This window comes from Platalea leucorodia (genome assembly GCF_965183815.1).
Source record: "Platalea leucorodia genome assembly, chromosome: 2".
Taxonomy (NCBI): domain Eukaryota; kingdom Metazoa; phylum Chordata; class Aves; order Pelecaniformes; family Threskiornithidae; genus Platalea; species Platalea leucorodia.
In genome coordinates, this window is record NC_138824.1 from 21,772,194 (window position 1) to 21,792,673 (window position 20,480).

Sequence of the window (20,480 nt, forward strand, 5' to 3'; positions counted from 1 at the left end):
GTTACCTAAGATATCCATAGTTCCCTCATCTGTGAGAGACAGAAATGGCTCATGATGAACAGGCCAAGCCAGGGGTTGCTACAGAAGGTGGGGTTTTGGGGGGAGAAGGGGCATAGGCAAGGGAGGGGGGACATGACACAACAGATTTGGGCTACTTGTTAATCTAAAGCAGGATGATCTATTGCATTTGCACTGAATTACATTGTTGATTAATTGCATCAGAAACGAGTGAATTCTAAAATTCTGGTAGCTTCTTTAGCTTTGTGCTAAGAAAGAAATGCAAGAGTGAAAGGAAGGAAAGAAACACAGGTGAAGGTGATAGGGGAGCAAAAGCAAACTCCATGCAAAAAGGATAGCACTGAAGAAGAATGTGTTATTTTATATTATAAGCTAGTAATGTGGTTCTGTGTTGCCTCTTAGGTCAGCTAGTACAGTGATACAAATTGAATTGTGCTGATTTATACCAACTTTGAAAGATTTTGATACCATCCACTATGTTAGTCTGTTATGCTTGACTGCTTTGCAGAATTTAAGTAAGGAACCTATTCTGGCTGTAGCTGGTGCAAAACAGTTCTCTCCAGCTCATAGCCTGACTAGATCCTTTCAGGTTGTGGGGGGTGCTTTTTAAAATTTATTTATTTAAGGAAATGTTATTTATAACGCAGTGTCTTTTTCCTTATTAAGCTAAGGTTTTATGTCAAATACACTGAACTAAAATGGCTTCCCCCCACCCCCTTCAGATGCTCAAAGACCAATACCTTGGCTACAGGAAAACCTTTCTGGGAGATGCCATGGATGTGTTTGAGGCAAGACGAACAGAAGCTAAGAAGTGGCAGAGCGCGCCACGTGTTACCACTGGACCGACCCCTTTCAGCAACATACCAAATGCAGCAGCCGTTGCGATGGCTGCAACACTTACTCAGCAGCAACAGCCTGCTACAGGTCTGAGTGCATTCAAGTTATAGATTATTAGTGTTATGACAATAGTAAATTTGTGTGAAATTTTATATGAAGTCTTCCTTTGTGTTAGACTAAAAATCTTAACGTTGTGATGAGCAAAGTTACTGATACATAGCCAATAGAAAAATGCAGGGTAGACTTAGCAATAATTATACAACAGATACTTAACCTTGTGAATTTACTTGTATTAGTGATATTTACTGTATTGTTCTAACTTACCCCTTGGAATGTGAGTCTTCACTCTTAAGTAACATCTCTGAATACACATAGTATAGCCTCTTTCCAGAATTGTACGGTTATAGTAAATTATTTCAAATCGGTGAGGAGAGAATATCTAAATGCATATTACCTTTTTCTTATGTAAAATTAATAATGCATTTTTATATAGCACTTTGGAACTGTAAAATGAAAAACGCTGTAGAACAGGAAGGATAGTGGAGCAAACACCTGTAGAATAGGAAGACAGATGTCTGGCTTATTATTTTATAGCCAACTTCTTTGTCAGGGTGATGTTGGAGCAGTTTTTGCTGGCCATTCTGCTGTTGCGAATAAATATTAGAGAAAGTAGAGTGGATCAGTGGTTCTGTGTGTGCACGTGTGTAAGAGAAAGACCAAAACAGAGGAAATGCATGGCCCACTGCTAATGAAGAATGGATACGTGTGGCAAAGGAAATAACTTAAGGCACCTTAGTTGACATTGTTATGCTAACCAACACTTCTCAGAGAGGGATTCCTGAATGTAGAGAATGGAATTAATATTTAACCATTTGACAGAAATAAGATGAATTCCATTTAATTTTACTTGAACGTGGATGTGTGTCTATGTCAGCAAATTATGAAAAGCATAGGTAACTTCATTCTACCATTTATTTTCTAAAATGTTGCTTATTTATATCACCGTTCCAGGGTGGTGAAGCACTGGAATGGGTTGCCCAGAGAGGTGGTAGATGCCTTGGAAACATTCAAGGCCAGGCTGGATGGGGCTCTGAGCAACCTGATCTGGTTGAAGATGTCCGTGATCATTGCAGGACTAGATGGCCTTTAAAGGTTCCTTCCATCCCAAAGCATTCTATGATTCAATGATTATCATAGGTGTACTGAAAGTCATATTAGCACCTTTTCCTTCTCTCGTCTTTAACAGCAGTCATATTTTGAATGGTTTTAATTAAAGACCTATGCAGCAACCACCCTAAGTTTGACAAACTATTAGACTGTCCTTGCCTTCTCCATAAAAGGAAAATACAATGTGCTTCCAGCCCTGGCCCTTATAAACAGCAAGGAGATGGGTTTAAAAGACAAATATGCTAAAATATTTTGAACACAACAAAAAATGAAGTCTTTATGAAATATTTCTCTTCTAAATTTCCATCATAGACCACAGTCTTCCTGTTGCTGCTATGTTAATCCATGGAAATTTTGTTGAAGTGACATGTGCAAGAGTCTGGTTTTAAGCAGAAAACATGAGATAATGTAATGTCACGCTTCAGGGTTTTTAAGACAGATAGAAGCGTGGCTTGCGCAGCCTAATGTTGCCAAAGTAGTTCCCTCTCCCTTTATCTTTCTCCTTGTCTCATGTTTTTTTAAAATACTCTCCGTGATCATTACAGGATTAGTTGTGTATGAAAGTCATATACTTGGGATGTCATATTTAAAGTTATACCCGCATTTTCACGAATTGGGGTGAGGGATTTGAACTTCCTCTTCCTAGTCCAGATTCAAGAGAAGTGCTAATAACTTCAGTAAATTGATGCCACTTATGGCATGACTTCGTGAATATTCTCTTAGGAGTAGGAGTGAAGGGGGGGGGGGGGGGGGGGCGGGGAAGGCAGAATTGACCTGTACCAACACACCTGAGGTAAGGTGACTTTATACCTTGAGGTATTTTGTAAAATTTTGTAGTGAAAGGAGAAAATGGGAGTGTGTGTAGGTTGGTTTTGGGGGTTTTTATTTGGTTGGTTGTTTTGGCAGAGTATTTCAAAAGCCAAAAATGTGCCAACTGCAAGAGTGATGCAGATAGAACAAAGCCATTAACTTACGTCAAACATGCCAACAAAAGTAGATAACAATTTGTTTACTACTTCTTCAGTTGGAATACTGTTACCCTCCATGCAACTCACTTGAGGACCTAGAGAAATAGAGGTAGATTGATGTTTTGAGTGGCACTTCAAGTTCCATCTAACCCTATTTTCTAAGAGTTTCAAGTACTCTTGAAGTCATCTTTTTTGTTCCTCTAGCTCAAAAGCAGGATTAGTAAGGCCTGAACTATTTCAGAGATATCTTAAAAGCTTGCTAGAAAGGAAAATTTCACAGCTTTCCTAAATTACTGATTTCGATGCTTGACTTTTTCCCAACAACTTGCCTGAAACTTCTTACCTTCAGATTAAGGCTGCCACTTTTTGTCTTACTCTTAGTGGAAAAGGAGAAGAATCTGTTATTTCAGTTTTGCAGGAATCTTTAAATATTTAAAGACTTGCCTCTTCTTCATTTCCTTTTCCTTGTTTGAGTTTTCAGATGGCCATTGGCCACAGTAAAACTGCAAATATTTGCATGTTTTAACTTTGTGTTATGTTATGAATTTGATAAGCTGTCTGCTAGAAGTTAAAATCACGCATATTTCTTTGCAAGATCTAGATCCTGAAGAGTGGGATAGATGAGGAATGGTAGAAGATTATGAGAGAAAAAACTATGAAATGAGGTGTATGTAAAGGGGAGGGGGGGATGTCTGTAATACCTGACCTGCTGTTGCTGTTCTTGAAGATAAGAATAAAAGAAGAAAATTAATCTGGGCTTTAAAGTTTTTGACTGAAATCTAATATATGGTACTCTAGTATTGAGGGATCAGGATGGTTAGTCTCTTTTTTTAAAAAAAATATTTGATGTTTACATGGTTAAGTCTATTTCATAAGATTAATTTATAGTTAGTTACTGTTCTTTCTTTGAAAAAGATAGATAATAACTTATTTTAAATTTGTGTTCAGAAGTCAAAAGTTCAGTAGCTACATCTAAGCTGTGGGATCAGGGAATGTTTCCCCAGTTCCTGGGTGTAGATATGCACCCTATTTATGTTCTCTCTGTATGCCAAGATATCTGGCTTCTACTGAAATAAAGCCGGTGGACTCTGGCCATATGGAAGAAAGGGAGCAAAGATGCGCTCCACTGGTCTCCTGGGATGGATAATCAGGACACCAGGACTGTGGCGTGCACACTGAAGCACAATTTTTGCGCAGTTTTTTTGAAGCTAGAGTTATTAAAATGATGCTTAAGTCTTGTCTACGCACAGTCTTTCTCCCTAGTTTAGCACTTTTGCTCTGAGCACAGCTTTATTGCTAGCAGTGAGGCTGGTCATGCTTTTGTGCAGTAGCAGCTAGATTTTTAACCACTGACCCATCTGCACCTTCCCTGAGCAATCTTGAACAGCGTGGAAGTTAAAATGATGGGGGCTAGTCTACCTATTATTACCGATGGGACTAAAGTAAAAGATTTTAAAGGAAATTAAAGCCTAGTGAACTAAGAGCTCTAAATGCATAAGGCTGAAACTGATGTTTTTCTGGTAAGACTAAGTTGTCTTAAAGAAATGCTTTTCTTCAAGCTCACCTTCCCGCCTCTAACAATAAAGTACCCCCCAACAACTTAGTTACTCTCTCCTTATCTGGTGAAGTGCAGAGTTAGTCAAAGCATTATCAAGCTATTAGCACACTTTGTTATGTTTTGACTTGACTTGGTATGAGATTGAAGTGCTAATGGGAAAAGATACTGAAATCTTTATAGCACTTAATTTTTATTGTGTAATTTGATATTAACTTTGGTTAAAATTAGTCAGTGTATTACTTTGTCAGAATCAGATCTAAGTTGTGACACTAAATTTGTTCACTGTTAGGACCAGCTGTGATTTAAAAAATTGCAGAATGTCACTTTAGGAAATCTGGCTGACCTGTCTGGACTCTTTGTAGTGGGTCCTGTTCGTTAAACTGAAATGCTCTACAGGGCAAATCTATCAAGTTTTAAAATGTTAAAATACTTGTTATAAAGAACTTGTCTTGTACGTGTAATAGCCAGAAGTGCCAATTTTTTGCTAGTACTTTTGGCATCGAAGAATCTTTATTACTAGTTTTTTGCTATTGAAAATTATGTTTACTTACAAGAACTGTAAGTAGTGATGATGCCTTCAGAACATTATGGTACAAAATCAACGAATATTGCTCAATGAAAATCTTGTTAGCCTAAGGCATAAGATCCTGTTTTATATAATCTGCGGTGTTTTAGAATAATGTTTTTTACTGGCTCTAAAAAAGCATGTTGCATTTGGTAAAAAGCTTGGCCTGGAGGACTGTAGTGTTTTATTTTAAAGTCTTCCACTAACAGTGCCTCCTACTGAGACAGAAACCTGTGCACTTGAGAAGGAACTGGATATGTGTTTTTGGATTCTTCTTTTAGTTTATTAGATGACTGACTTGTGTAGGGGTTTTTGTTTCTTTTTATTGATAACAATTTTCTTATTTTTAAAGAGCTGCTAGGTAGATATATCAGTATTTAAACTGGATGTAAACAAGTTTAGTTTGAAATTTATGTGAAAATTTGTAATTACAACATCTGATATACTTTTTTTTTTAGTTGAAAAAATAGCTTGGGTTTCCCAGCTATTTCCTGCTAAGCACAGACTGAAAGCTAACAACTTTAGTTGCCCTTAAAATTTAGTTTAACACTACTTTGAGTATACAAATGTCATTCAGCTTGGATCACATAAGAATTTTGTGTTCCTAGCAAAAATGTTACTTTTCAATATACAGTGCCTTTCACTTGATTCAAAATGATTTTCCATTTAAATCTTCAAATACTGAAATTATTTTAAAGGCTTGAAATATTTACATTTTAAAACTCTAGATAAATATTAGTAACAGGAAACTTTGTAGTACAAAGGAAGAAATTTTGAATGAGAATAAGCCCAAATGTGATAATGGTTTAGGAAAAAGACTGAAATTATCTGAGTTTTTATAGTAATATTTGAATAAATCATCACTTTCATGGATATAGTACATAATGTATGTTCAAAGATGGAGAAGGCTATCTTGAGGAGAGGTGTGAATGTCTGTGAATTAAGAGTTTGGCACTGTATTTTATCTTCAATGGTTAACCTTTTAACTAGTGCACTGAAAACTGTTTGAAAAAGACAGAAGTATAAGATTGTACTGTGAAAACTGTCAAAATATATTAATTATTTATCAGAATTAATTATTTTAAAATGTGTTAGTAATGGGCTAGCAAGTTGATTCTTTATTCCCCAAGGTTAAGGGGAAAAAAAAAAAAGGAACTGAGGCTGTAAATTTCATCTTGGCAGACTGAAAATGTTTTTTGACAGTCCTGCATCTTAGTGTGAATATGCAGGGAAAGTACTGTCAACTTTTTAAATTATGGGACAAACTCTGACTCTGAAATTTTGAATGTATCTAATTCATTAAGGTACACAGAACTGTGCCTTTTGTAAATGTTTATTTAAGCAGGTGGTTTGACTAGTTTACCTTATTGAATGGTGTTATGTAGCAGAGCTTAACAGAACTCAGTTATCACTTGTGTGGAAAAGAATTGAATTGTCATGTTACTGTGTAATTGACTTGCTTAAAAATGAACAATAAATTTAATAAAATAAAGTCATTGTCTTGTTTTTTTATCGTAGTGTTCTGCTTAAATTTGAATGGAATACTTGAGTAGTTTTGAAGATTCCTATTTATTAAATAAATTAACTTTTGGTAATATAGTTTTAGTTACATTAGTATCAGTTCTTATGTTTTTAATTTGAAGGCTTTCCCTTATTCTGATTCCATTAATACAAAGTGTTGTTACCTATGAGTTCTCTCAAGGTTTTGATTGATGTTTTAAAGTTTAAGGTGAGACTGTCTTAACTTCTAAAAATAATAAATTATGTTATTATCATGTTATTAGCTTTGACTAGTTTCACCTTATTACAATCAGTGTTTTCTTAGATTTTTACCAGGTGGACGTAGAGGCAGACAGTTAAGTGAGGAATTTTGATGAGGTAAAGTTTGAGATCTTAATGGGATTTGTTGAAATCAATGATGTTCACATTATCAAATACTTGAATAAATAAAGGACCTCTTTACTATGAAAGAGTAAGGCAAGTTTGTTCTCATTTTTTTTATACCAGGGCCACAGCCATCTCTGGGAGTTAGTTTTGGAACGCCATTCGGCTCAGGTATTGGCACTGGCTTGCAATCAAGTGGCTTAGGTTCTTCAAGCCTTGGAGGTACACTTTAACTTTTCTAATCTTTCATTGAATTATTATACCGCACATCTGAATCTCTTGCAAACCTTTAACTCCACTAAGAGGATGATCTGTTTCAGGGAGAGTCCTTACAATTTGGCAGTCTGCGCTTTCCAGACTTCTTCATGCCTTGCAGAAGCAGTTGCTAAGGCTAATATAAGGCTAATAAACCATTGTAGTGAAAACCCAGCATGGACAGGATGAAATAATCGCATAGAAGTTCTGTTCTTAAAGCTAGGGAAGTACATCAAGTACATCCTTTTGTAACTACAACTTGACTTAATTTTACGTATATGAAAGTTAGGCACCTGAGACATTGGATCATGCTGTAGCTAATCCATAGAAGTTTTTCACCTGTTAACTATAGGGACCAATTTCTGCTTGGATTAAGATAAGAATAAATGCTAAAAAATTACTACAGTTCTGGGATCCTGCGTGCTGAAACATATTGGCTTTAGCTGTCACTTTGTCCCTCAGTGCTGAGGTGGAAAAAAAAAAAAAAAGTCTCCTTAAGCTGAAAAAGCAACATTCGAAAGTGAGGGGAAAATACTTATCAAAATGTTCATAGTGCTGGTGGGGAATATATTCCAAGAGGACACATGACTGTGAAAGAGTAGGTGGTAATAAAAAAATATGAAATACATGTAGACCTTTTCATTTAAATGTAATGAATTCTCAGTAGTAGAACTACAAGTAGAATCTAAGTAATTAGTAGAATCTAATCTGCATGTAAATTTCCTATCTATATAGGACAGGGGTTCCTACAGTGCAAGTCAAAAGACGCTAGTGTCCTTTGAAGCTTTTGTATGAGATCTGCAAAGAAAATTTTTACATCTGCTGAGCACAAACACAATGTGTTGTGGTTTTTCTTGTTACATCCTCTCCAGAGCCTCAGTCCTCATCCCTACATTTTGCCTCTTTATGAGCCGAACATGTGAATCTGTTCTAAAGTATTTAAAATAATGAAACATCACTCGGCGTTGGAAAGATGATGTAACTTGAACGTTACATCAGTTTTACCTTAAATGATCATCTTGAAATTATCTTTAAATCTACCAGTGTCCTTTCTCATCAGATTTTAAGGTTTTTCAGATAAAAGAAAGTCTGTACACCTAAACAAGAAAAATAACTGAGAATAGTGGGCTAAAAGGAAAGTACTTCTGAATTACCAGGTTGTTCCCACAATGTTTTAAATGCCTTAAAATCATAAAATTCTTTCTTTTCAACCAAAGAGTTTGTAGGCTAAAGAGTAGTTATATATGTTCACCAATCTTGCCAATGTAAATTAAAGAACATTTTTTTTAAATTGATGGACAACTGCTTCTAGTTTTGTCTTAGAGGCCTAACTTGTACTCTTGTTTTGCTAGTTCTCTGCTTAGGAAGGCATTTGCTTGCATTTCATCTATTCTGTATTAATTTGCAAAATTTTCATCTTTTGACAAATCAAGATGACTATCTGATAGAAACAAGTGTAGAAGAATAAAGGAATACATGCAAAATATCCTGCAGGTGTGCTCTTGGAACAAATTAGCAGAATGAATACTTAAGATTTTTTTATCTTAGGGGGATTTTTTTTTTTTTTTTTTTTTTTTGAACAGGACAATTTTTAATGTATACTCTTGAAACGTCATTTTAATTGGGGAATTGTTCTCTTTCCATGACAAATATTCTGTGAATAACATAGAGGGATTTGCATTTAAATTATATTAGATATGTAGCATATAGATCCTAGGCTTCATTGAATATTTGCAGACACCTTGCCTGACCATTGGTAATTCATTTCAAACTAGATAGGACAAAAAAGAGTGTATCATTTAAATAAACTATCTTACATTGAAATGACACTTGCCATTATCTACCCTTAAAACTTGTTTGATTTAGAAATTGCAGAAGACTAGAGAACACTGCTTCAGATAGTGTGTTCGATCCTTGCTAGTTTTAAAATGTAGAAGTTATTTCTGTCAAGGAATGGTAAAAGCTCAATTTGCAATAAAATACAAGTATTTTCCCTGACACTTGAAACTTAAGATGGGGGCATAATGTCCTCAAATACAAATACTGTTCTCTTTTTGAAAACCTCTTGAGACAGCCAAAATCAGACAATATATTTCTCTTCCTGTTCCTTTTGTCTGGCCTCTATCGCAAACTGCAAATATCAACTTACTTTTCCTTTGAAGTGATCTCATATTAATAACACAAGCTAAAATCTTGAAATATTTATATTACGAAAGTATAAATGTCAATTGCAAAATTAACAGAATTAGTTTTATTACAGCTATATATTCATGGCTGCCCTTTATATGATGATTATTCCCTTTAATTACTGTGAAATTCTGTTTCTATTCTGTATTTAAACTATTTTGTGGTTTCCTAGATAAAGCTGATACCCAGTAATCTGGGGGGGATGACGACACAACTCTAAAATAAGCCAAATGTAAACTCAAGAAAATGTTTACTCTGTTTTAAGCATAGAGAATTTTTCTTTTAAGAGTTGTGGATGAAGATTGCGGCTTTCTGTAATAGAAGTCATATAACTTGTGTCTGAATTTTCTTAGTTTTGGCCCATTTGGTTACCATTTTCTTGCCAATTTAACAGCAAGTCAACAGCAATTTTGTAAACTCTGGTAGTTTACTTCACCTGTTTTTATAGCTTTTTCCTTTACTCAGTTTTGTGTTTTGAAGGAAATATTTTTCTCCAATGCTTTCTGGTTTGCAGTGTTTTCTTAATGCAATCCTGTGTTGAGAATAAAATACTCTTGAGGCAATAATCTTAAGATTATTTGTTTATCAAATAATGCTTATAATTATGTTTGGGTTTACAATACTCACCCCAAACCTATGTGTCTTTAATTGCTGTGTCTGTAATTTTTTTGTTGTATGTCTTTACTATTATTCTACTAGGATTTGGAAGTAGCTCTGCCTTTGGAAGTGGTGCCACAGGAGCATCATCATTTGGGTTTGGAACTACAAGTAAACCATCAGGAAGTCTAAGTGCAGGTTGGTTTGTTTCTCTTGAATTCAAGTTTATCTTAAAGCAAAAGTGTTATAATCAAACTGCTGTACTCAGTCTAAGAAAGCTGCTGAAACAAATGTGCTTAAAGTTACATGTATATATAACCATTAAAGTAACTATTTACTTGCTAAATACACATTTTCAGAGAAGTCTTTAGGTTCCGTTAAAGGTCTCCTAGGTAGACAGTATTGAACGAGCATTAGTGTGTTGCATCTGATGGTGTCTGTCTAATTAGGAGTGGGAGCAGGAGATCAGATGCATCAGATTGGATCAGATGCGGTCTGAGACACAGAAATGCAGTTACTACTTGAATGCATAGGCTGTACAGTTACTGAGCTATTGAAATTGGTACATAGATTTGTGACAAATATACCAGTAATTTGACTTCCTGTATTTACAAGTAAAGTTAAAATTATTTTTTAGAAGCCCAGAAGGTTTCCTTAAAACTATTTATCTGCTTATTCTTTCTATTTGAATAGTAAGTTATAGGTATCTTATCTCTGTATGTATCCATAATTCATTGTGTTAACTACTTTGAAAACATTTCTGTGCCAATTGAACTACTCGGTACTCATTTCACTTTTTTGGTTTAATTTTGTTGGTGATGAGAAAATGAAAATACGGATGTAATTGCTCCTTAACTCGGATGTCTGAAATCTTAGTCACTTCTATAGCTTGCATCTCTCTCTACTTTTTAAATAGGAGTTAGTTTTTGAGGCAAATAGCTTGCTGTAGTCTGTATTACAGTCTTTCTTCAGTGACAGATTGAAGGAGTATCATGTCTCCTGGGACTGGCTTTTGGTAGCATGTTTCTTTTTTAGAAGCAAAATGTTTTGTTGGTTTTTTTTAACTCCTATTAATGCAAACATAGCAAGTGTCTGGTATTTATTACTAAGTGTCCAGTACATTCACATAGACCTGCATTGTGTTAGTTGCCATGCTTTTTGTTTTGTTTTGTTTTTTCCTTGGTTAGTGATGGGTTATGCTGTCAAATTAGGCTGTAAAGTACCTTAAGCTTTGCATTATATGGTGGAAATAGCTCACTAAGCTGGCCGTGTAACATTCATGTATGTGTAAAACCCTAGTAAATTCTTGATAGAACATCTCTGATTTTGTGGTACGCAGTGTCTAAGCATGAACCTTTTTTTTTTTTTTTTTAGTTTTTAATATCTGAAACAAGTGGAAAACTTCAACACTGCTTACATTTTTATCTTGTACCTTATTTTTCCTGAGCCTATATTGAATTACCTATTATTTATATAAGTAGTATTGCAGCATTTCAAGCTGCTAAGTTACAGGGTACATAATTTATTTTTTAGTATATTAAAAAATATAATTAGAAAACTAGTTGTATGGATCAGTTGACCACTGCTAATGAGGTATGAGACCAAAGTAAATAGCAAGTCTGTCTTAGCTGTGTTGGTGGTGTGCAGAGACAATTTAGACGTTGTTTCACTGTATTCCTCAAGCCAGGCTTTGATATGGTGGAAATGCCCCCAGTCTCTCTTTAGCAGTGAGGGAACTGGACCCAATAAAATGAAGATTGTTTTCAGTTATCTCAAAAGTCTCAGCTACAGAAGGTGGTAACCAGGAATATAAAAGATTATGTGTAATTCCTGTCATTTTGTGCTTATAAAATAAAGTGGTCATGAAATCCTGATCTAGACTGGGATTATGGAATTAGAAACCTCCATAAAAATTTGGTAGCATAGAAGCATGTTAACTTTTACCTTTTATATCCAAAATCCTATGCCGTATAGCTTCTGGATTGCATATGATCTTTAGTTTAATTTTGAGGGTGTATAAATGGGTTTGAATGATGTGTGAGGCTAGCTGGGTTGTGTTGGGTTTTGTTTTTTTTTTTTGTTTGTTTGTTTGTTTTGTTTTTTAATTTTAATGTGTCCTGTTTCTTAGATAACATTTACAGGGTCCTGAAACAATATTGTGGTTTATATTACCATATGATAGTTGTACCTTGTTTCTGAATCTTTTTCTTTTGAAAAAGCTGGTAAAATGGGGTGAATATGGGTTATGGGATATGGCTTGTGTTTAGATGGGAGCGCTTAAGTATTTTCCCAAACTGATGTCTAGTAAGTGTTCCATCACCCTGTCCTTCTGGGCTGCCTAGATAACGCCCCAAGTCTCCTCCACATGTTTTCCATCAGTTTCTTCTTATTATAGAATGAAAATTATAGATCCCCAAATTGCTTTTGTCAAGTGTTTGTAAGTTTTGAGTTAGATTTAATTGCTTTAAAAGATTTGAAAATGTTTCTGGTAGCATTACTGCTCTTCTCAGTTTCAGTTTGTATGTTTGAAGAGAAAATTGTGAGTCCTCTGAAAAGTACTTGAGCATCTTCTAATAGTAAATTGGCTTAGTCCAGGAGCAGTTGCTGTGTCCAGTGTGTCAGTAGATGAAAAGCAGAGCAACTGCAGTCTTCTCTCAGTTCCTTTAGTGCACACAGTTGTGAGATGGAACAAGCGTCTCAGACTTCCCTCTGAAACACACACAGACACTGGAGAGCTGACTCCAAATCAAGTCCCAGTTAATTCCTACTCTTACTCATTTGATGGCAACCAAAAAGGCTGATGTGAATGGGATGTTGTAAAGAGCATTAAGACTCCCAAAGTAATGGGAAAAGGAAAAAAAAATCACCGTTGAATTTATAGATATAATGTTAAGGGGACAGGGGGTGTACACACACATTTTTGTGAAAGCTGAGATGCTAAATATGCTTTGAAGAGCTGAGCTGAGAATTTGTGTTGGAGACATTTTTACTGAAGAATAGCAGCATCAGTACACGGGCTAAGAGATAGTAAAGTGGGACCATGGCTGGACATACTCATACTGCTGAAAAATGGAGCTGAATATAATCTATGTGTAACTATGAGCAGCTTTTAGATACAGAGACTATAGTAAATCAGTCAAAGCTGTGCTGGAAATCCTTTTTGATCTAGAGTATCTATTGTGGCATGGGGGATGAGGGCAGGAATAGATTGCCTTTGAGATCCGCTGAACCACTGTTTATCCCTGTAGCATTAAAATAAAAAAAAAATATACTGTTACGGGAAGCTGTGTGCCTCATGTTTGGCTTACTTGTTTAAAGGGCAGACTGAAGCAGAGATGCAAAAGCCCAATGAATAAAGTGTACTCTGAGGTCCTTTGGGGAGATGCTAAGTCTATGCCCTCGAAGCGCAGGTTGTCATTTACTCTCTGAAAATAATTGTTTGCACATAAGTAATACTAATTTCAACAAAGTCTTCGATCACATTTTAACTATGGTTCAAGACTTTGTGACTCTTCCCTCTGGACCTGAGCTATTCCATGACTGATTCTCTCTCCTTGCAACAGGAATAAGACTGAATGTAGGCATTGTTCAAGGCTTTTTCCTGAAGATTTTTCATTTGAGTATTCTACTTTAGGATTTGGTTTACTTTTAAGAAAAGAACTTCATACCATGGCCTTGTTATGCTGCCGTGATGGGACAAAGCCATGTAGATTAATTTCCCTTCTGCTTTTCTACACTTTTGTGGCTGCCCTAAGTGGCACTTCTAATATTTCCAAGTTATATCTAAATTAACAAGCATGTTGTCAGTCTTCTGTCACACAGTTTATGCATTTCTTTCTAACATTACTCAAATGAAGCTAAGGCTGCTTTCCTTGCATGCCCCAAAATATTCCCTGCATCTAGAAGCAGCTAAGTGTAGGTAATTCATGAACACTTTACCCTTGCCTACTGAACTCCTGACACTGTAGATCACATACAGCATTATTATGAATGGCATTCATGATGTTTTCTATAGGAGGCAATGCTTACCTGTTCTCAGGTACATACGTGAAGTAAAAAGGTAACGTACCAAGAACAGTTTTGGTTATTAAAGATTTTTTTTCATTCATGAGACTCCCTGATGAAAAACAAGTTTATTCTTCTAAAAATCTTACTTGGGATTCAGAGTTAGCAGGGAAATGGAGGAGTAGTTCCATCTGCTTCACCCCTTACATCCTAGGATGAGAGACAAATGAGTCCACAAAATTTAGACAAGACCCAAATGAACTCTATCATTAGTCACGCTCTAGACCTGCACACCCATTACATTGACAGTGAGTTCCGCACAGGCAACTGCGTGTTGAAGGACTGCAGTTACTGGAATGTAGATAATGGGGGATTTTCTTGACAAGATGATGTGGTGTGTAACCCAGGTCCAGACATTGCAGGAGGAAGAGCTTCATGTTGTGTTTTGAAGTAGTTCTTGCTGCAAAGCATCAGCAACAAGTGAGAGAACAGAAGACATCAGGCTTGTGAGAGCCACTTTGGGATTCTGATGAGACCACCAGTTGGGGTTTTATGTCTGTGCTTTAAAAATATTTAGGCATTGAGTTGAAGATACTGATGTGACCAGAAGATTGCTTTAACTGTCTACTAGAGAACAAAACTATGTTAAGTAATGTGTATTGAGGGTATACCCTTTTTTTTTTTTGCTTCTGAACCAGTCCCATTTTTTCATAGTATTTTAATTATTTACAGGTTTCCATGTGTAACTTGTATGAAACCATTTGTTAAAATCCTAACTTGCCCATGTCATACTTATTATTTGGTATGATTGGTTACCTTACTTGGTTTCTTGAGAGAACAAAAAGCGGAGTTATGAAGTTCTGCTTCTTATTAACTAATATTTGAGAAATTTCTAGCATTTTCTAATAGCTTCAATTATTATCCAAGTTGGTTGTGCATAACTGATACAAATTCACAAAAGAAAGCAAAATGAGTTGGTGTTACTGTTGCTGAAAACTGTAGGCAGATTTTCTTCAACTGATCTTGTTTCATAGCTGAACCAAATGTTCAATTCGTTTACCTTGATAGAAGAGGGTGGAGGAGTTAAAATAGCACAATTTGCTCACCTAGTCATTCAGTTTTTCCAAAGGTTTGTTTTCGATGCTGCTTTTTGGTTTAAGTCATAAAGGGCGTTTTTTTTAAATACCAAAAATTTGGCAAGGATTTTGAGGCTCTTCTGCCTCTCATTTAGGGCATGGTCTGTGCCACCTATGTTATAGAGGCGGGCAGAGGTAGCCTAGTCAGCTGGGCACAAGGCTGGGAGCTCCGACTCCAGCTTTGCCTTTACCTGCTGTGAAGTGAGCGGGCCATGGTCCGCCTGTACTTCTGCCTTCCCTCCCACCCTACATATGCGTTATGTATTTAGGCTGAGAACTTGAGGAGTTACGCTGCTTCTGTCGTACAATTTCAGTTGTATGGGTAATGGTATAATGGACTTAGGATATAACTGTTTACAATCACTGAGGTAGACTGTTAGTGCTGTAATATCCAAGTTGTCATAGAAGTCCAAGTGTGTTGGCAATGTGGCACACTGTTGTAGATCCATGTTAGTATAAAGTATTACGAATATTGGTAATAAAGTGGCTGGTGTTCATAACTCCGAGGAGAACAAACTTGCAATCCTGATATAACTTATGTTTTAAAATGTTTTTCCCTCCCTCATAAGGCTTTGGCAGCTCAACTACATCTGGGTTTAACTTCAGCAATCCCGGCATCACAGCATCAGCTGGCCTGACGTTCGGGGTGTCAAATCCTGCATCTGCAGGCTTTGGGACAGGAGGGCAACTTCTTCAGCTGAAGAAACCTCCAGCTGGAAACAAGCGAGGGAAAAGATAGGCACCCCTTTTAGGGAAGGGGAAGTGAATCAACTTTGTTCATCTGAAAAGTCTATTTTTCTAGATTGATGCATTAATTAAATTGCATCCCAGGAGATTTATAAAAATTTTGCTACTTTTCCCTAGTCTGAAATACAAAGTTAAATCATACTGAACAGCTATTTTCTTGTGAATAGAAACCTGTTTATGTATTTTTATTTTTGGCCCTAGTTTTAGAAATGTTCTATACTGCATTATTATTAAAGAATCTTGTAAAACCATCTATTTAACCTAATGTTAGTAGCAGAATATTTTTTTGTTAATAAGCTTTATACCATATGAATATATGCATATTTGTTTTTTGTACAGATAAAATATATTCTAGTACAAATACTAGAGTTCGTATCTTCTGTTCATGGATATGGCCTTTAAATCTACTTCAGGGTGTTTTTTGTGTATATGGATGTAAATATATACAGTACAGTGCACACATCTGTGTGTATGTATGTGTATATATATATATGTATAAAATACAGATGTGCAAACCTTGCCCCATAGACAGGTCTCCTTTTCTTTGTGTGTGCTGTTTCTCCATGTTGCCCTGTGGTCCCCTATCTTGATATTCCTAGGAGTTTCAAATAGTGGGTCCCAGGCTATGTCATCCTTGCTTCTTGTGTTATGTTGTTCAAGGCCAGCTGAAATACAATGTTTACTGTTTCATAAAGTTTGGTAAATAGTGGTTAGTAGCCGGATTTTTTTTAACCTTTTTCTTGATCCATTTAGCAGCCAACTCTGAAGAAGAATCTGAGATTCTGACACAATTTCATAGGTAATGTTCCCCAACTGTATGGTTTTGGTTTTTCTCCTGGGCTGAACAGTAGGGTGTTGCAGGATTTCAGCTGAAAGCTCAGGATGCCACAAGGTCTGTGTGCAAGCAGAGAGTTGTCAGGCTGGGATGAGCTTTTCCCTGCAATTGAGGGAGATAGGATATGCTATTCTAATGAAAACCCAAATTAGCTGTTAGAAAACAGAGTTGATTCACTAGCTTCTTGTCAGTGCTACTAGCATTGACTTAAAAGCAGTTGCATATCTGCTTTCAATACGAGGTATAGTACAATAAGTTGCTGCTAAAGAATGGAGGAGGAAAATGATGTAATTTGAAGGTTAAAGCTATTGCAACAGTAGTTTATGTCTCTTGCATATTACAACATCATAGCTTGTTGTGCTGCGTCTCCAATTTGGTGTGCACTAGAAATAGCTGGGAAAACATCTTCAGGAGGTACTGCCTTATGTGAGCTGAATAACAGATAACAATTGAATCTTTGCAAATAAAGATACAGGTTGAAACGTGAACATGGAACTTTGGAGCTGAGTTGCTTTTTATGTAGATGATGTTTTGTATATAACATGCATCAAATGAATATTCACAATCATTTTCACAAAAGCACCTTTTTTTCTAAAATTGTTACAGTGCATAAGATTTTTCTAGTACCAGGTCGTTTGCTTTCTATTGTTAAAGTGTTATTACCATTTTGTATGTTTTGGAAATGATGTCTGCGTTCAGCAGTGATTTGCTCTTTGACAAATGTTCAGTTTGTCACTTGATCTGATAAAATTAAGGGAAACTGAGCACAGAATTCTTCACTTTTGTACTTGTATGTTATTGCATCTTTGTGAGCAGTCTCTTAGGACGGGATATAATGTGATTTTTTTTTTTTATGTCTTGGAAAAATAAAGCTTACAGTTTATTTTGATTTCAACCTTTTTTTAAACTTTTATTGGGCTGCAGTCAAAACCGTAATGTTTGTATTCCTTTGTTATTGCCTTTTTTAATAGTTAATATGTTAAACCACTGGACTCTCTTGTAATGTATTAATTTGTGAAAGTAATTCTAAATGTGTACTGTTTGTCCATATGTGCAACTTACCCTTGTGCAAACAATAAAACAATAATGCTGTGATCCTTGTAATAGATATTCGCCTATTTGAAAGATCATTTCTCGTTGTTCTCCTGTGTTATAGGAGAAACAAAAACGTCATCGGCTAATACGTAGAATTGTTTTTCCTAGAATTTATATAGTGCAAAATTGTTCATGCTGAAGTTCGGGGCTTGATCTCTGATTTGAAGGTGGGGGGTGAAGGGAGGTACTGTATTACGGGTTTGTCTAGAATCTCTTCACAGTGTGCTGTATAAGCCTGGCTCGTGCTGCAGCGTAACTCGGCACTAGGTACGGCTTTGTAAATTCGAAAGCAGTCTGAGCCTCCTGGGTACCTGTGTGCTGTTTCTTTTCACATTAAGGCAACAGTTACGTCCTTAATTTAGCCTAAGTGAAAAAGTGATTATGTAAGAGAATAATCACGTGCTGGAGTACAAACTAAAGTCAAAATGGGATTAGGAATAATTATATTCCCAGAATATTACTTGGGTGGTTGAATTTAGCCATGATTTTCAGGGATCAGCATTGTATACACTGTTTCAAATGATCCCCCCCCCCCCCCCAATTTAAAGACCTGTAATATAATTAGAGTGCAAAATACAAATACATTAAAGCTGTAGCTTGGTTTTCTACAAGGCAGGTTAAGAAGCTGACCTGTACTTAAACACCATGAAATGAAATCAAGTCTGGATTACTTGTTCTGTAAAGAAAGAAAAATATGTACCGGAGGAAGGTTGAAGTCACATGTGTAGGATGCGGTTCTCTGTTAGTTTGTACCTTGTTGTACAGCTGTGGTGTAAACTTACTTATGTGACCTCTTTCTTTTACTAGAAGTAACTTGTTTTTTCTTCACTGTTCTCCCTACAATGAACGTAGCAGGAGGTAGGATAGCGTTATGCCTTAGCGTGCTTGCTTCGCGAACCTCTTCCTGGCCCAGCCTCTCAAAACTGTCTTTACGCTCACATTTCTCTCTGTTCCTGACAAGTTGGCTGGCTGGATACTACCACGCTTAACTGCTTTCTTGCAGACAGGGAGGGAGGAGGTTGAAATAAGGTGGAGTTGCATGGAGTTTACACATCTTCCTCACCACAGGAAATCCAAATCCAGCTGTACCCCCTCCATCTACGTACTCATAACATAACTGCATTTTGAACCTTGATTGCTTTTATAGCATTTTTTTAAATGAAAGTAAAGTTCAGGAATACAGGTTTAGTGGCTTTTTTTTTTCCCCTCTTTGACATCAGTGGTAATTCTTTGGGTTTTTTTTCCAGTCCGCTACTCCTGTTAATAGTAGAAATAATTCAGAGTCATGTCAGCTCTTACGTGTTCTAATTGGTTCCAATACCTGGAACACCTCGGCAGAAGATATGAAAGAAGCACCTTGTATAGGTTCTTGGTGAGAAGTTAAGAGTAACTGTATAGAAAAATCCATCTGTACTGTAGAGCATAAATGCCTTATGCTCTATAAAAGCTTGTTTCCCTAAAACTCTTATTCAAGTTTATAAGAACAAAGAACTGGCTACGCGCAAAAATTTCCAGCAATAAATTATACAGTTTTTGAACTAATTGCTGGGATTGTGCTGTCAGGCTGTTTCCCTCTTCCCTCTCATTAAGTCCCTTTCGGTGCTGTGGCTAGTATCTCCGGGCACTGATGAACGGTTAAAGTATCACAGGAGTAGATTTGTACAACTTCTCATGAAAATCAGCAGCTGGGCTTGGGGAGGGGACGGAGACCGAGCTGATGCCTGCAGCAGCTCGGGAAGGCGGCGGTCACCCGCTGCGGCACTGCCTGTGGAGCCTCAACCCGGCGGCGGTAAGATGCGATCTCCACCCAAGCGGACAGGTAGGTTGCTTAAAAGGAGGATGGAGGTGGTGAGGGGGGAGGAGAAGTGTGGGGAGAGAGGAGGGGACGTAGAGTACAAGGCTTCCTACCATGAACGGGACAACTCGTTTTAATTCAGTTTGGGATCATTTCTTCTGAACTTGAATATTTATATGCTGGCATTTTTGTAGTTGCAAATCAACTGAATTTGTAATATAATTTTTGGGTTGGTTGAATGTTGCGTTTAGTAGGTAGAACTAGATGATTGTAGCAGTTTCATTTTCTACACATTTTGACACTTTTACTTGTCAGGAGAAAAAAAATTACAAATTAACTCCTTAACCAAAGGAATTAAAATATAAAATTAAGGGAGTCCTATCGGGGTTCCAGTAGCTCTGTTGGAGAATGCTGCTTTCCCCAGGTGGCAGGAGGCTCCCAGTTACGAACTGCCGCTACAAAGCCCTTGCAGGCCTAGCTGCCTGCAGTATGTCACCTTCTGTTTCCAGGTCAGTCACGTTTCCTTACTATTTTTTTTTTTTTAAGGTAGTAGGATTTAGTTCAATATTTGAACGATCCTTCTGACCCATTTGACTCCTGGTGTTATGAGGTTTATTACTTAATGCTTTTTTTACTCGGCCTCAGGAATTTAATCTTTATAGCCCATCGCTGCCGTTGCGGTGCCACAGCGAGGAGGTGAGTAGGCTGTGTGTTACTTTAGCTTTGATAACTTTTCCAAAGAATAGTTTGCTTTCTGTTTTCTTGCCTTTTGGAAGGAAGGCAACTCTAGCTTATTATGAACAGGTTATGATTAAGTTTAGAAGCTGCTAC

General features: G+C 36.6%; 1 protein-coding gene across 7 annotated transcripts in view; it reads left to right on the forward strand.

The window, feature by feature from the left end:
* Positions 1-17,806, forward strand: part of NUP58 (nucleoporin 58) — a 39,551-nt gene extending 21,745 nt beyond the window's left edge. For 2 of the 7 annotated variants that reach the window (XM_082332469.1, XM_082332470.1), the window contains 4 exons: positions 741-942; positions 7,121-7,219; positions 10,139-10,234; positions 15,747-17,806. In XM_082332469.1, coding sequence (XP_082188595.1) covers positions 741-942; positions 7,121-7,219; positions 10,139-10,234; positions 15,747-15,916 — 567 coding nt within the window. In that variant the 3' untranslated portion in view covers positions 15,917-17,806. Of the gene's footprint in view, positions 1-684; positions 943-1,866; positions 2,743-7,120; positions 7,220-10,138; positions 10,236-15,746 lie in introns of those variants that run through there. The other 5 variants (XM_082332467.1, XM_082332466.1, XM_082332471.1 and 2 more) reach the window with 5 other exon arrangements.
* The last annotated feature ends 2,674 nt before the right edge of the window (positions 17,807-20,480 follow it).